A 14,136-nucleotide genomic window follows, 5' to 3' on the forward strand; every position below is an offset into this window, starting at 1 on the left:
TTGGGAGAGAGTCCACTTGTTTCAGCGCGCTGGTCCGCGCAGCGCTAGGTGGATTGGACTAATCAGTGGCACCAGGAAAGAGAGGTCTACTTCAGCTCCACTCCAACACGTCACGCAGAAATCTCCTCACACTCACCTGTTCTCAGACACACTCCACACAAGAAGCCCTCCAAAGGCCTGGAGCAGAAAGCTCTTATTTCACACACACTCCTGCTCACATCTGTGGCGGCGGGAGGGAGAGAGGGAGGGAAAAAGACAGCTTGTGCTTTGAAGGGCGTTGTGTTATGTTGCTCAGCCATGCACAGTTATGCGCTAGCTAACTTCACTACGGCCCCAGTGGTGTCGGTAGCAGTGGCGGTACACAGGTGGATCGCTTCTGTTTTCCATCTGTGGGCCATCGCCTAGCCCTGACCTTCTCTCTACAGAGCCAGGTGACATTTGGCAGCCCATAGCCCGTTCCATATGGCCAGCAGAATAACCTTTTCTGCGCAGTGGCCCATTCACTGCTCTCGACACTGCCTTCAGCAGGGCACAGAAAAGAGCCTTTGCAGCAACTCCAAATCATTGTACCTTTCATGCAGCTGAAGAAGAAGAAAAAAATGTCACACATTGTTCACAGGTTATTTATGTGTCTCTCCCTCCCTCCATTTACCTCTCTCTGGTTGCACATGAAAAGATTGAAATCAAATGTTTGCCACACTGTGTGATTGTGTATGTATGTATGTGTGTGTGTGTGTCTGTGTGTCTGTGTGTGTGTAAGTGTATGTGTGTGCGTGTCTGTGTGTGCAGTGTATGTGTATGAGCATGTATGTGAATGTGTGTGTCTGTGAGTGAGACAGTGTGGGTATGTGTACAGTATATACTTACATGTGTGTGTTTGTAGTGTGTATGAGGGACAGGGAGTGTGCTGGAGTGTGTGTATGCAGTTGTTAGGTGTGTGTGAGAGAGAGTTTATGTGTGTGTATACTGATCCAGAGGTACTGCTGTACTGCGTGCCTGCTGACAGGGAGGCAGGAGGTCGGAGCGGGGCAAGTGGCACAGCAGCCTCTCATTCTGCCTGTTCAGCAGTCACCCGCTGCAGCCGCCCACTGTGGCGGCACATGTGAAAGAACACTTCCTGCAGCCCTCTCTCTCTCTCTCTCTCTCTCTCTCTTTCTCTTCTCTTCTCTGTATCTTTCTGTCTTTCGGTATCTATCACTACTTCTCTCCCTCTTTCTCTCTCTCCTCAATCTCTCTCTCTCTTTCTCTTCTCTTTTTCTTTCTGCCCTTCAGTATCTCTCACCACTTCTGTCTCTCTTTCTCTCACTCCTCAATCTATCTCTCTCTGCTTCTGTCTTTCTCTTTCTCTCTCTCTAAAGGGCAGATGTACATACGTTAGAGAGTGCAGTGTAAACAGCGACGTGGTCCGTCACACAGAAACCACGCGTCTTTTTAGTTTAGGCTGAATGTACTACACCTGCGGCTGATCGCGGCTGAATGTACTAAATCTGCAGCTGATCGCGGCTGAATGTACTAAAGCTGCGGCTGATCGCGTAATCAAAGCATGTCGCGACCTCTAACTGTAATTTGCCGCAGCTGCAACAGAATGTTACCATTCAATCACGGGCACAATTCAATGGAATGATGGAACCGCAGACCGACGTCAAAATGAATCAAAAGTTTAGCGAAAAGGAAATAGATGTACATGCTAATAAGGTTTCATCAAACAGAGAGATACTACAAGGGCAGTAATTCTACACCATTAAAAAAATATTTTGACTATACTTCTCCTGCCATTATTTCCCCCAAACTCCCATGAGCGTATGCAGTAATGTCTTGCTTGTCATTCTGCACTCCTGCAGCAGAGACAACTTGGCGTTCGCCATGTGCGTTCTGTTCGTAAATACCATGCCATGTTTTTGGCACACACACACACACACACAAACACTCACAAGCGCTGACATACATACACATGCACTCATACACTCACACAGACAGACACTCAAACAGACACACACTCACACATGCAGACACACACACACACACACCACCACCAACCCCGTGATGTGTAGAATAAGCATTTTGCTGGCGAAGACCGGAGGAAGACGTATGGACGATAGTTACGGCACACAGCCAAGTACCTTGGGTCGCCAATGTAAACGACATGATCGAGAGCGTCCACTAGCAGACCTGTGAAAATCAATGGACCTCCTTCCAGTGATAAAATGTGCGCAGGGCTCGTTGGGGTGGGGGGCTGGTGGGACACGATGTGCTCCCACAGTGTCCATGTTATAGCAAACAGTCTAGAGGTGCCATACAGGATTAAAACTGTGTGTTTTTTTTTCTATTTTTGACTAAGCTTTTGCACAGTGTGTTCTGTGGCGAGGTTATGTCTCATCCTGTGTGTTGTGCCATGAATTCAGTGTTCATCCCAACACATGTGAGGTCTGTTCTCTGCAAGCTGTCCGCTACATGGCTACGGGCCTATTTGCATCCCTCCTAGCCGTTTCAGCACACACACTGTAACATAGAAAATATGAAGGTGATTCTTTATATTATGTAACTCTTGCTATACTGTAATTGCACTGTTAAGTTTACACAATTACACAACTGTACCCCTAAGCTTAACCCTAGTAACAAAGTATATATATATGTTGTATTACTCTTTGCTCTGCAATATGCTACTCTTAATTATACACTTTAACAAGGGTTATGTGAAATAAAAGATGACCAAAGACGGAGTCAGGCTTTGGGTAGAGGAAAGGAGAAATCTTAACCTTTTGTTTCCAGTCGTGTATGACAGTCAGTGAGTGCTCAGTCGTGTAAAGTGTGACCAAAGGGTAAAATAAAGGTGAAAGAAAAAGAACTATTGGACAGAAATGTAAAGAGGGAGTGATTTGTCATCCATGTGTGTCACTCATCTGCGCGTGTTTGTACTCGTCTGCAGTCCAGCACGTCCTTCAACAAGGATGTGGTGAAGGCCGGAACGGGCAGGCGGTTCCTGGGGGGCTTGCTGGACGACACCTCCTACTGCTACACCCTAGAGGTCTCGTTCTACAGCTACATGACGGCAGGAAGCGCCACACCAATGCCCTACACAGAGGAGACCTGTATCCTTCATACCTGTGTGTGAGTGTGTGTGTGTGTGTGTGTGTGTGTGTGTGTGTGTGTGTGTGTGTGTGTGTGTGTGTGTGTGTGTGTGTGTGTGTGTGTGTGTGTGAGTGTGTGTGCGCTCCTGTGAAGTTGTGGTCCGAGATGCAATAGAGTGCCAACAAGTTGAACCCGGTCACCTGAGAAACACACACTTCTTTTTCAGCTGTCTGTACTGATACACAGATTCATTGATACACCCCTTTCTTATATAAAGCAGTGACTGGGTCATTGGCAGGCAGTATTACACTTGTGATGCCTCACTGTCAGACACGCGCTGGGCAAATGTGTTCACGCAGAAACATCCGGAAGCATCCTAGGCCCTTAGCGACTCAAGTCTAAATCCCCCATGCTGCTCACAGCTCAGGAAACACAGTACTGACAACCATCTGATGAGTCTGTGTGACACAGAGTCACAAACCTTGTTTTTCTTTATTATTTCTTTTTTTTTCAGCCAGCACATTCAGAGTTTTCATTCAGTCCGTGCATAGCAACAACCCACAGATGAATTCAAATGTGTCTCGTTCGTGGGAGACGGCACGGCGGAACAAAGACTCCGCGTTCCCTCGGAATCAATGCGTGCTCCGGGACGAGACAAAAGCAACCAGTGTGCAGCTGTCTGCTGCTCTGAAATGATCTGTGCGGCCGGCGTCTGTCGACACGGCAACGTGAGGCGACACGAGGAGACGAGAGGAAATGCAGGCTCTGTGAGGCCTGGGTAATGAGGGCCGGGGGGTGGGGGGTGGGGGGTGGGGGGGGCATGGTGTCAGTCCATTGTGACTGATGCTGCCTCCATCCTGCCCCCCCCACTCCTCACCCACCAGCTACCCCTTCATCTGGAGAGAGGGGAGGCACCCGCATCGATTCCTTAATTACTGAGGGAAATCATTACTGGGAGGGGGGCTGAGCGTTGGGCTGGCGGGGGGTGTCTCTCGCACGATGGGATCAAGACTGGAGCGCCCAGGCCACCTGAGCTCTAGACTGCGCTTTTGAGAGGGGTGGAGGGGGTAAGGGGCCATTGATTTCCCTGCCTGTTGAAGATGGGGCTGGCTTTTTATGTGTTTTTTTTTTGTTGCTTGCTGTCATTCTTTTGAAGAGGCAGGGGGCTAATTTGAAAAGATGGCTGCTCTCTTAAGCACATACTCATTTGCACCCTGGTGTAGGGTAGTTTGCAGTGTTAACATTTCTCTGTCTTCCCTACACAGCAGAAAAAAAGAAATCACACACACACACACAAATCCCCTCATTGGGGCTCTGGCAAACTTTTCCTTTTGTTCCCACCCTTAATTAAAGATGGAAGTGAGCAAAGAGTGGACAAAAAGGTTTCCCAGGTGTAGAGGGACTTAGGCTCTCTCTCTCTCCCTCTCCCTCTGTCTCTCTTTCCGTGTCTCTGGTCAGCACTGTGAGATAGGTGTAGCCTCAGTGCCCTCTAGTGGTGGGAAGCTGTCGGAGGCTGCAGCTGCTGGGATTTCTATATTGATGCAGCTCCCTGTTAACAATCTGTCTCCTCTGGCAAGTCAGAGTCAAACTTTATCTATACCAGTTCATCATGTAAATTCAGTTATTGGCATGGTATTCATGATACTGGCACATTTTGTGTCATATTTTCATTACAAGAAAATTGACCAAAGATAGCTGGAGGTTCTGTAAGTTTGTAAGTATGAAAGTAAGTGCATTTGTTGTATGTAAACAGGGAAGTAACACTGTAGCTGTAACTCCAAGAATTGTCTGATCTTTTCTTTTCCTCATAACAGCGTCCTCTAGAGAAGTGTCAGGTCCAAGGCCATCTTGGTTTTGTGTTATGAGCTCTGGCCGTGTACAATTACTACGCAGCCTGGAGATTCTGCTCTGTTAGTGGGAGAGAGAGAGAGAGCGAGAAAGAGCAGGATGGAAACAACAATCCAATAACGAAAGAAAAGAAAGCAATTTATTGCACTGAGGAAAGAGTCATAACCAGGTGTAACACAGGGCTGGAATGATCCGGAACGGTATTCTGGTGCCCTTTAGGCTGGGAGACAGAAAACAGGTCTTTGATTCGATCATTTACTGCAGGTTAACCCCATGCCTGAATTTTCTGACCAAAGCTATTTTCATTAATGCTGTGTAACATATAGGCTTAAAGAACCTATCGTGTTTTAGCAGTCAGTACCTGTAAAATGCTAACAAACTCAGTCATATTTTCATTTTTAACATAACAGTGGAACAGTGAATCAAGTTTCTTTGTCTATCTTTACTTGGAATATCATGCGTGTGCGTGTGCGTGTGCGTGTGTGTGTGTGTGTGTGTGTGTGTGTGTGTGTGTGTGTGTGTGTGTGTGTGTGTCTGTGTGTGTGTGTGTGGGTGCGCCTTTTGTGCATGTACTGTATGTAAATCAAAGCTACACTTCTCCTGTACAGACTAAAGGCTAGAGCAGGCTGTTTCTAGGCAGTGTGAATGCCCCTCGGGTTAACATCATGCACCCCGAGCAAACACATAATGGCTTCCTTTCCCTCCTGTCAGTGCGCCTCTCAGCCCTATAGAGCATAGGAGCAGGGCGTGCTGAGCCGGGGAGGAGGCCCCTGTCACAGCAGCCCTTTGTGCTTGTGTGTCTGTTTATCGCCTGCTCCTCGCTGGGCGCCTGCTCCTCGCCTCGGAGCCTGTGGCAGGGCAGAAGATGGATGAGGCCGGGTATTAAACTAAATGGCACAGCATTTTAATAGTTATTACACTACAGGGTGAGGTGGCGACGGGGGCGAGAGCGTAGGTGGGTGGGTGTTTGAGGGGGTGGTGGTGTGTGTGTGTGGTGGGGGGGGGGGTAGGGGTGGAGGGGCTGAAGAGCGTGGGGGGGTGCAGGGGGGCGGGAGATGAATGTACCCCAGCTGAAGGTCAGACACAAACAGGCCCTGCAGGCTAGCGAGGCCCAGCCCTGAGAGAGAGGGGGGTGTTGGGGGGCGAGGGGTGGGTATGGGCCGGCGTGCAGAGAGGGCAGCGGGGACTTCGTGTAGAGCAAAGATTGGGGTCAGACAGGTTAGAGGAATCAGCCGTGTCACTTTGGTGTGTAGTTTTTTTTCCTGTTCGGTTTTAAACGCTCCAGTGGCGCGCGCTCAATCGAGCGTGCAAATCATCAACAAAGACCTTTACGTCTGCCGCCCCATTCCACAGAGAAGAAAAAAAATCACACCAAATAAATAATTACCTGCACCGAAATTAACGTCCCTTAACCCCACCTCTACCCCTCCTCTCTCTCTCTCTCTCTCTCTTGCTTGCTCTTTATCTTCCATCTATCTCTCTCTTTCTCTCTCTTTCTCTCTGTTCTTACATGCTCTCTCTCAGTAGAGGTCAGAGTAGTCTTTAACAGTAGTAGCGATGGTACCAAGCCCGTGTCTCCTACCTATCTTCTACCCACCTATGCAAGTTTAATAAGAGCTGATTGGCATGCTGTGAATTTCAGATGGCCCAAGCAGTGGGACAAACACATCTTTTTTTAATTATTTATCACCACAGGTAATTGAACACAAATGGGTGAGAAGTCATTGTGCACACCATGCTGAGTTTCTCATGTTGTTCAGTGTTTTTTTTGTTCTTCTGTTAGCATATACCCCTAAGGCTAGATATGGAAGCTATTTCTAATCTGTGGCCAGCAGGTTCTCGGCTCTTTATGTGTCTGTTACGGGTTCTACATGAGAGCTTTGATGGGTAGCAGTGACGTTTGTCACGTATGTCTCGTGTTTTTGTTCACTGTCTGTAGGTGACCTTTGGTTCATGTAGAATCGGGAGAAAATGAAAACACAGAGCTAGAAGCCCAGTATTAAGGGACAACTTCAAGGACCTTTTGGTCAGATGGTAACTGACCAGACTCTTTCAGAGATTGGACAGACAGCTTGACTGTTTCGAGTGACTTTTTGCATGTCCACCTTGGGTCCACCTTTTCGCATTCTCTCTGGGTCTTCCACTGGCCTCACCCACTGCAAACTAACGTCCTCTGTCTAAAGCCCCAATGTTCTTTTCGAGGTTAGACTATTTCCTGTCAGTGCCTTCTTTATGGGCAGGCTGTGTGAGCGCTTCACAGCCAGAGCATCGTTAAAGGTGAGAGCAGGAGAGGGGCCGAACAAGTCTGGGAGCCTGTTCAAAACCCAGCTTGACGCTTCTGACTAAGAGAGAGTGAGAGAAAGAGAGAGAGAGAGAGAGAGACAGGGAGCAAGCTTCTCGATGACTTTCAAAGTCTTTTCAGAGGTGCGCTACAATGTGAAGGCCTCCTTTCTGTACTTGAAACTTTTCTTGTCTGTTACTTTTCTCGCTGCGGTGCTCCTTCAGACGAAGGTCACCGCGGACTCTGATTGGACCGCGATAGCTGAGATGGCTGTCACATGACTGGACGGGGAGACTGTGGAGCCTTGCTGCCCTTTTTCCAGTCTTGACAAGCGAACAGGTTTCGCCGCTTCTCAGAAGCTCCAGAAGCACGAGAAGCGGAGAGACAGGTCCGTGTTACGGCTCTGTGCCATCCCTTCCCCTGTCCTCTTTCTCAGCTGCAGATGTCTACTCAAAGACCTATTATCCCCGGGCCTCGCTGTAAAAGTCTCACTCAATCAAACGCCGACGCGCGTTGTCAGAGCCCTTCGTTTTGGTGCCGCTTGGCTGAGAGTGTTGTGCCGTGGCGGAGACGTCCTGCACATATAAATTGATACTGCACGAGCACAATGTGGAACCGGACAGCTCCACGGTTCCTGCTGGCTCCGACATCAATCACCGCATTATGCCAGCTGGATAGGCTGACAGTTCTCCCCAGCCCCTAGGAGATCTGACAACAGCATGTTATTGACGTTCTCAAAGTGCGCGCTTGAAAAGAAGTGTGTCAAGAGTGCATGCTAGAATCCAAAACCTCCTAATTGAACATTTCAAGCTCCACTGGCATTGACAGGCAGTTGATGGACAGTGACAGCTATGCAAATCATCAACCCGCAGATCAATTAAATGCATTGCCCTTACTGTGGAGTGATATGAGATGTTTACTTTTGGCATGATTTTATGAAATTTCGTTTTTTCCTGATTTCTTCTGACCTTCCATGGAAGTGTAGTATATCACAGTGTTTCATAGTAAAGGTTCTGAAAGGGAACTTATTTTTAACCATGCCTTGAGGACATTGGAGTAGGGATAGGATGGGGTGGGACATGTTCGATAGTGTTCAAGTTCTGGTCCATTTGACCAACCGCCCATTTCTGCTATTTCTTGGGAGTACAGAGTTGCCGAAGGCCACCGCAAGTCTGTGTGTGTAAGTGTGTGTGTCTGTGTCTGTCTGTGAATTGGTTGTGTGTGTGCACATTTATGTGTCTTCATGGATGGTTGTGTGCAAGGATGTGGGTACAAAAACGAAAATACAACGGGAAAAAAACAAAAAACAATTAGAGACATAATGTCATGCCCAGCAGTCTAGTGCTGCCGTATTGCCACATTTGTCCTACAGGAAAGAGGATACAAGGTCTTCTGAACATCACTTGTGCTGCGGGGTTAAAGAAAAAAACATGGTCCCTTCGTGCTCGCCTGTTTACTGTTTTAATTAGCATTGTTAATTGGCTCTTTGTGACACCCTGGTGACAGGCCTGTCGCCTGATGGTATTGATGGCGGTGATGTCCCCTGATTTGTCTGCTTGTTAGCGGACAGCCAGCTCCAGACCATGGTGTCGTGTTCCTTGTCATTGGGGCATCATTGTCCGTCTGTCTGTTCTGAGCGCAGCACGCGGATAAACAGCCCGGTAAACAAATCATTTGTCGTCCCCGTTGAAGGCGTCCAGTTCCCTCTTGTCTTGTCACCTCAGCACCCCAGACCCCATGGCGGTTTGTCCTTGAATAACAACAAAAGGCGACTATCGATCTAAAACGCTTGTTAAAATATTCAACCCTCTCACGCCTTTTTTTACATTTTTAGACCTTTTTAAATACCTTCGCTTGCTATTTTAATAGTGCCACATAGTAAGGAAAATAGACCCCAAAAACGGGACTTGTAGTGGCTTCTGTAAAAGTCGAGTAAAGCCTCTTAAAAGTTGCAGGTCACCATTACTGTCGCCGGAGCGCATTCCAGGCCCATCTCTCTTCATCATCGCGTTCTCAAAGTGAAGGCTCAAATTAGAGGATGACAGACATGGAGAGAGTCTGGGCTGCGGTCGTGACAGGAGAGTTCAAACTTCTAATGAGTTGCTCTGCCATTAATTAATCTCCTTTATTAGGGTGGTGGTGCCAGAGAAAGGCCTTTCTTCTCCTGTGGATACAGCCCTCCTGTGTGGTTAGCACTCAAGTATGCCCACTTACTTTTGTCAGCCATGTTGATTTTTGGATTAACCTAGTTTTCCGAACTGCATTTATCAGAGATGGTTTGGTTTATCTTAACCCACTGGCCAACAAAGTAACTCCTTAGACATAAAAACACTAGTTGCTGATTTTGAAGTCTTGAAACCTAGTCTGCTGACCAACATTAGTCAGTCATTTTGAATTTTGGATAAATCAATTTTTAGAACTGGTCTCAGATCATTTGGTTTATCTGACCAAATGGCCAACAAAGTAGCTTCTTAAACATAAAACACTAGTTGCTTTTTAACCAAAATGAAACCTATCATGATGTTTCTGTAACAATGGATCAAATGGGAATGTCCATTATCAGTAGGGCATTTGCTTTATTTTGATATTTCATAATTGCGATATGTGATTAAAAACTCATTAGGATTAGAATATACAGTGTTGGGTTTAGATTTGTTGTTTGTGTGTTGTGTTGGGTTGTGTTGTTGAAGGGAGGTGATGCAGTTTCTCTCATACAGAATGACGAAGGTGTAGGGGGGAGTTTTCAAGGTTAGGCTTCCCTCAACACCACACGATTATTACGCAACACCTCTCACCTCCCCGCCTTCTTTCAGTGGGGGAGCCGGCCGCTGTTTTGGAAAATTTCCGCCGTCCAGACAGTGTGCTTTTGGCAGGCCTTTCCATCCTTCAGCAGATTCCCTTCCCAGACTGCGGCAGCTTCCGTCGCTTTTGGCCCCGCGCCAGCAGCCAATCAGAGCGCTGGAGTGCCGGCAGTGCGTGCAGCTGCGATGCAGATGAAGTCTTCTCCTCTCCACGCCGGCCGGCCGTCCATCACGCGCTTCCTGTAATAGATGTGAAATGTGACATCACAAGCTGAGAGGCCATCTGCACGCCACAGGCCCCCGTGCTATTTCTGTCATTTGCTTAGAGCACGCAGAAAACACACGCCGCCGCGCTTTCACCATGAAGGGGAAAATAGCAAAACTTTTGCCTGAGGTCAGAGCAGCGATGCCAAGGATACGAGGGATTTTTTCGGGACGATACCAGCAGTCGTGAGGCTTTAACCATCCAACTTCATGCAGCCATTCACATGTATTTAAAATTTAAAGCACTCCAGACGTGGCTGTTGAGGAATGCCTCAGAGAAGTATTGCTGCGAAACACGTAGATCCAAAATCCATAACCGAAAAAAAACCAAGGACCATTCTTCACGCCACGCGGTGCTGCACCACTACACCATGTGTTTCATCACATCTCACTCAGGTCTGGCACCTGACGCAGTTGTTTGTCTTCAGGCCTCCCTAAAAATAGGAGGGAGGCAGAGGTTGCAGCCCCAAACAGATGGGGCGTAAATACCGCCGGAGCGGGAGCCGTGGAGAGACGAGCCATCAGCCCGCTGGGTGACGGATGGAAGCGCAGGGTGGCACCACATTACCAGGCTAAGGTGACTGAACTGGAGCGGGCGCCTGGCACCAGCAGGGTGGGCTGATGTAGGGAAGGAAGGAGGGAAGGGGAGAAGTGGCTGGCACCGAGAGCGAGTTGTTAATCAGCGCTCATCAAGGGTCTCCTGTCAGCCACCCAGACGCGTAACTTCATTACGGGTTGCTTTTTCCTTCACACCTACTTTAACTTTGCCAACAGTTCAGCGGAGACAAGAGAAAGTCACCTGTGAGCAGAGTTGGCTCGGATACAGCATTTGTTTTCTCTGTAAGAAAGACCCCATTGCTCAAAGCCTGCCCAGTGCGGACAAGCTCAATTAAGTGCAGAAATGTTCGGTGAAAACAAATACCTTTGACTTTACTTCTTGTTAGGTCAACTATGCCGGATGGTTGTTGTGCATTCGGCTCATGAGTGTGAGAGCATGTTGTGTCTGCGGTGTGGTTGGAGGTTATGTTATGTGCATAGTATGACCAACAAAAAAGCGTCCACTTCCAGGGCCCTCCATTCATACTAAGGATGGATTGTTTATGGGTTAATGACCTGAGATAATGGAATTTCCTCTGTGTGCTCGGGATTTATGTTCCCAGCGTAATTTTGACCGTTGGGAGAAATTGGAAAAATAAATATAATAAACGACAGAATCGCTCTCTTCCTTGTATTTCTTCTCGGAGCTCTTCCTTCAATCACCGAGCGCTGACAGTCCGACAGGTCATATCTGAACATCAAAAATGAGGTGGCAGGCAGAGGTGAGGGATTAAATCTCTGTGTCGATTCATCACATCTCTCCTGCACACTGCTGATGCGAGACACCATCACTGGAAAATAAGCCTCTGCGGCCTTCTCTGCAGGAATATGCATTATCTGCAGCGGTTAGGCTTGCTGTCGCTCCTCGGCTTGATAAATAAAAGTGATTTGTGAAGAGGCCTTTCCATGCTAGTGTTTCTTGTAACGCAGAAAATGTTCGCTCTCACCAGGCACAAGCCGCAGATAATCATCTCCTGCCCTCGGCATTGTCTTCCTCCCATTCCACTGAGACGACGCGCATCTCTGCTCATCCCAGGCTGTTATCTTCACTGCGCCTAACAACACCGTCTAATGATGGAGGGCTGGCATTTATTGGTGTGCTCCACAATGCGATGGGCTGGGGAGAGGGATGTTCCAAGGAGCTTCAGATGAGTTTGAATAAACCCTGGAAGTGCCGTGAGACTCTTCTTCACCTTTGTGAGTTTTTGGCTGATCTGGCCAGACAACTTGTGATTTACCATCGATCGGGTGAAAACGTTCTCTCTTGTCTCCTGGTACATCTGTTTTCCTTCGCTTCTCACTGTTGGGTAATGGTGGTATCAGTTCCGAAGAGAGACTTTTACTTATTTATTTCTTGCCTCAATTAATGGAGAAAAGTCCAGAGCAGAGATGTAGAGGCACTGTGGGGTATAGTATTGTTTCCACCACTGAGCTTCCTGGTGTGAGACATATGAGCAGGTGGTGGCTTAGCACACAAACACAGGGGGCATAGGCCTCTCTGTCACTGAAGTGTCAGCAGAGATTTCTGTCTGTGATTTTAAATGCTACAGAACACAGAAAAAAACCATTTGTATGAACCCTTTAAGATTATTTTTTTTATATTTGTTGTACTGCTTATGAATATGGTTTTAAAATGGAGCCCTAGACGGTACCATTTCTGGTTTGTTTGTTCAGTCCGCTTTGGAAAATGAATCATTCTGTCACAGTCTATGGATGCATATCTGTTTTAAAGATCATCGCAGATGAAGTTCATTTGACATTTAAAATCAAATTCAATTACATTGTATTGAATGTACCTTAACAGGCTATCCCTAGACATGAAACTGGGCAGAAATGTCGCCCGTACCTTTCTGGAGTACTACAGGCTGAACAACCTGCTGGACGACAACAAACCAGGAAGTCACATCAACAGGTGTGCTATTTGACTCCTCCATACATTATGCGTGAACACATTATGCGCCCTTCCCGTTTGCATATGACAATGAATCACAATCAAGTTCTTACTCTTCTCCTCCAACAGCCTGAATGTATTGCCAAGTGGTCGCCATGGGAACAATAATAGCAATGGAAGGAACCAAGACGGAGAAAGGAAGATACACGGAGTGAAGGGAGACTGTTAAACTCAAGGCTTTAGTATGTAGTTCCACGAACCAGCCAATCAGTGCAGAATAAATGTGCTTCTTTTATAGATGGCTTGCACAAAGAAAATGGACAATTGGCCATCTTCAAGGCAATAAGGCATACAGACAAAATGACTTATACTCCACATAATAGCCTAGTTATGGAACTCTGAAAAGAAATGCAGAACTCATGATTTATAGTGCATGTAATTTCTTGCTTGCACTACCAACTGCTAACAGGATCATTGTACAAGAGACAGGGGGACAGATATGCCCAAATATTAAGTTTTTAATTTTTTATTTTTGGTTGCTGTGGTGGCCTTTACATCTAAGCAGTGATGAAGAACACAGTGTGCTTTAACTAAGCGTCTTGCCTTTAATCTGCTTCAAATGTATCTGACTTGTATGCACTTATTTTTACCTGTTAAATGCATGACTATTGTTGTTATTCCTTTGTATTTATATTTTTTGTGTGTTCTGTTACAGTATTTCATGTTTAAATTAGAAACATTTCATGCACTGGAAGATTATTTTTGGACGGTTAGGTTGCTTGAGACTTCATTTTGTTTGCTGCAGAAAATAAACACCTTTTTGAAACATGAAACACAGTTAAATGATCTGTGAATTTGTCAGTAGAATGTAGAACAATTATCATCACCAGTATCTTTGAGAAGAAGTAATGCCCATGATGTGCCCTGTGTTCATACCATTCCAATGATAATTTCATTCCATTCTACCACAGCAATTCATCACATTTATGTTATGCCGTAAAATTGAATTGTAAGGGATACAAATGCATATAGACTTATGCACAAACAAAAATACCTTATGACTCAACGGCTAAAACATCAGACACACATCTTGATCACACTACTTCAGAAGACTTGCTAGCGCATGCATAAAAGCATGTCACTTGCTCAACAGAAAACGTATTGGCACAATGGGCCGAGACTGAAAATGGTCCAAGCCATCAGTCAAGGCTGGCATGGAGACCAACGTATATTTTTCAGGCCAGTCATTTGGAATAAGTGAAGCAATCAGTCAGAAACGGCATAAACAAATGACTCCTGCGTTTTACATGGGAGACGAGAGGATGGAGGAAGCTAATGGGACTGAAGAAACGCATCCATCTAAAGATTATTTTACTAGATACTTA

The 14,136-nt window shown here is 46.6% G+C and overlaps 1 protein-coding gene across 2 annotated transcripts in view; it reads left to right on the forward strand.

The window, feature by feature from the left end:
• agbl4 (AGBL carboxypeptidase 4) overlaps positions 1 to 13,584 on the forward strand; it is a 314,407-nt gene extending 300,823 nt beyond the window's left edge. For both annotated transcript variants that reach the window (XM_031574637.1, XM_031574638.1), the window contains exons 11-13: positions 2,927 to 3,089; positions 12,676 to 12,772; positions 12,881 to 13,584. In XM_031574637.1, the coding sequence (XP_031430497.1) occupies positions 2,927 to 3,089; positions 12,676 to 12,772; positions 12,881 to 12,980 (360 nt within the window). In that variant the 3' untranslated portion in view covers positions 12,981 to 13,584. The remainder of the gene's footprint in view (positions 1 to 2,926; positions 3,090 to 12,675; positions 12,773 to 12,880) is intronic.
• The last annotated feature ends 552 nt before the right edge of the window (positions 13,585 to 14,136 follow it).

This window comes from Clupea harengus, chromosome 10, assembly GCF_900700415.2.
Source record: "Clupea harengus chromosome 10, Ch_v2.0.2, whole genome shotgun sequence".
NCBI lineage: Eukaryota > Metazoa > Chordata > Actinopteri > Clupeiformes > Clupeidae > Clupea > Clupea harengus.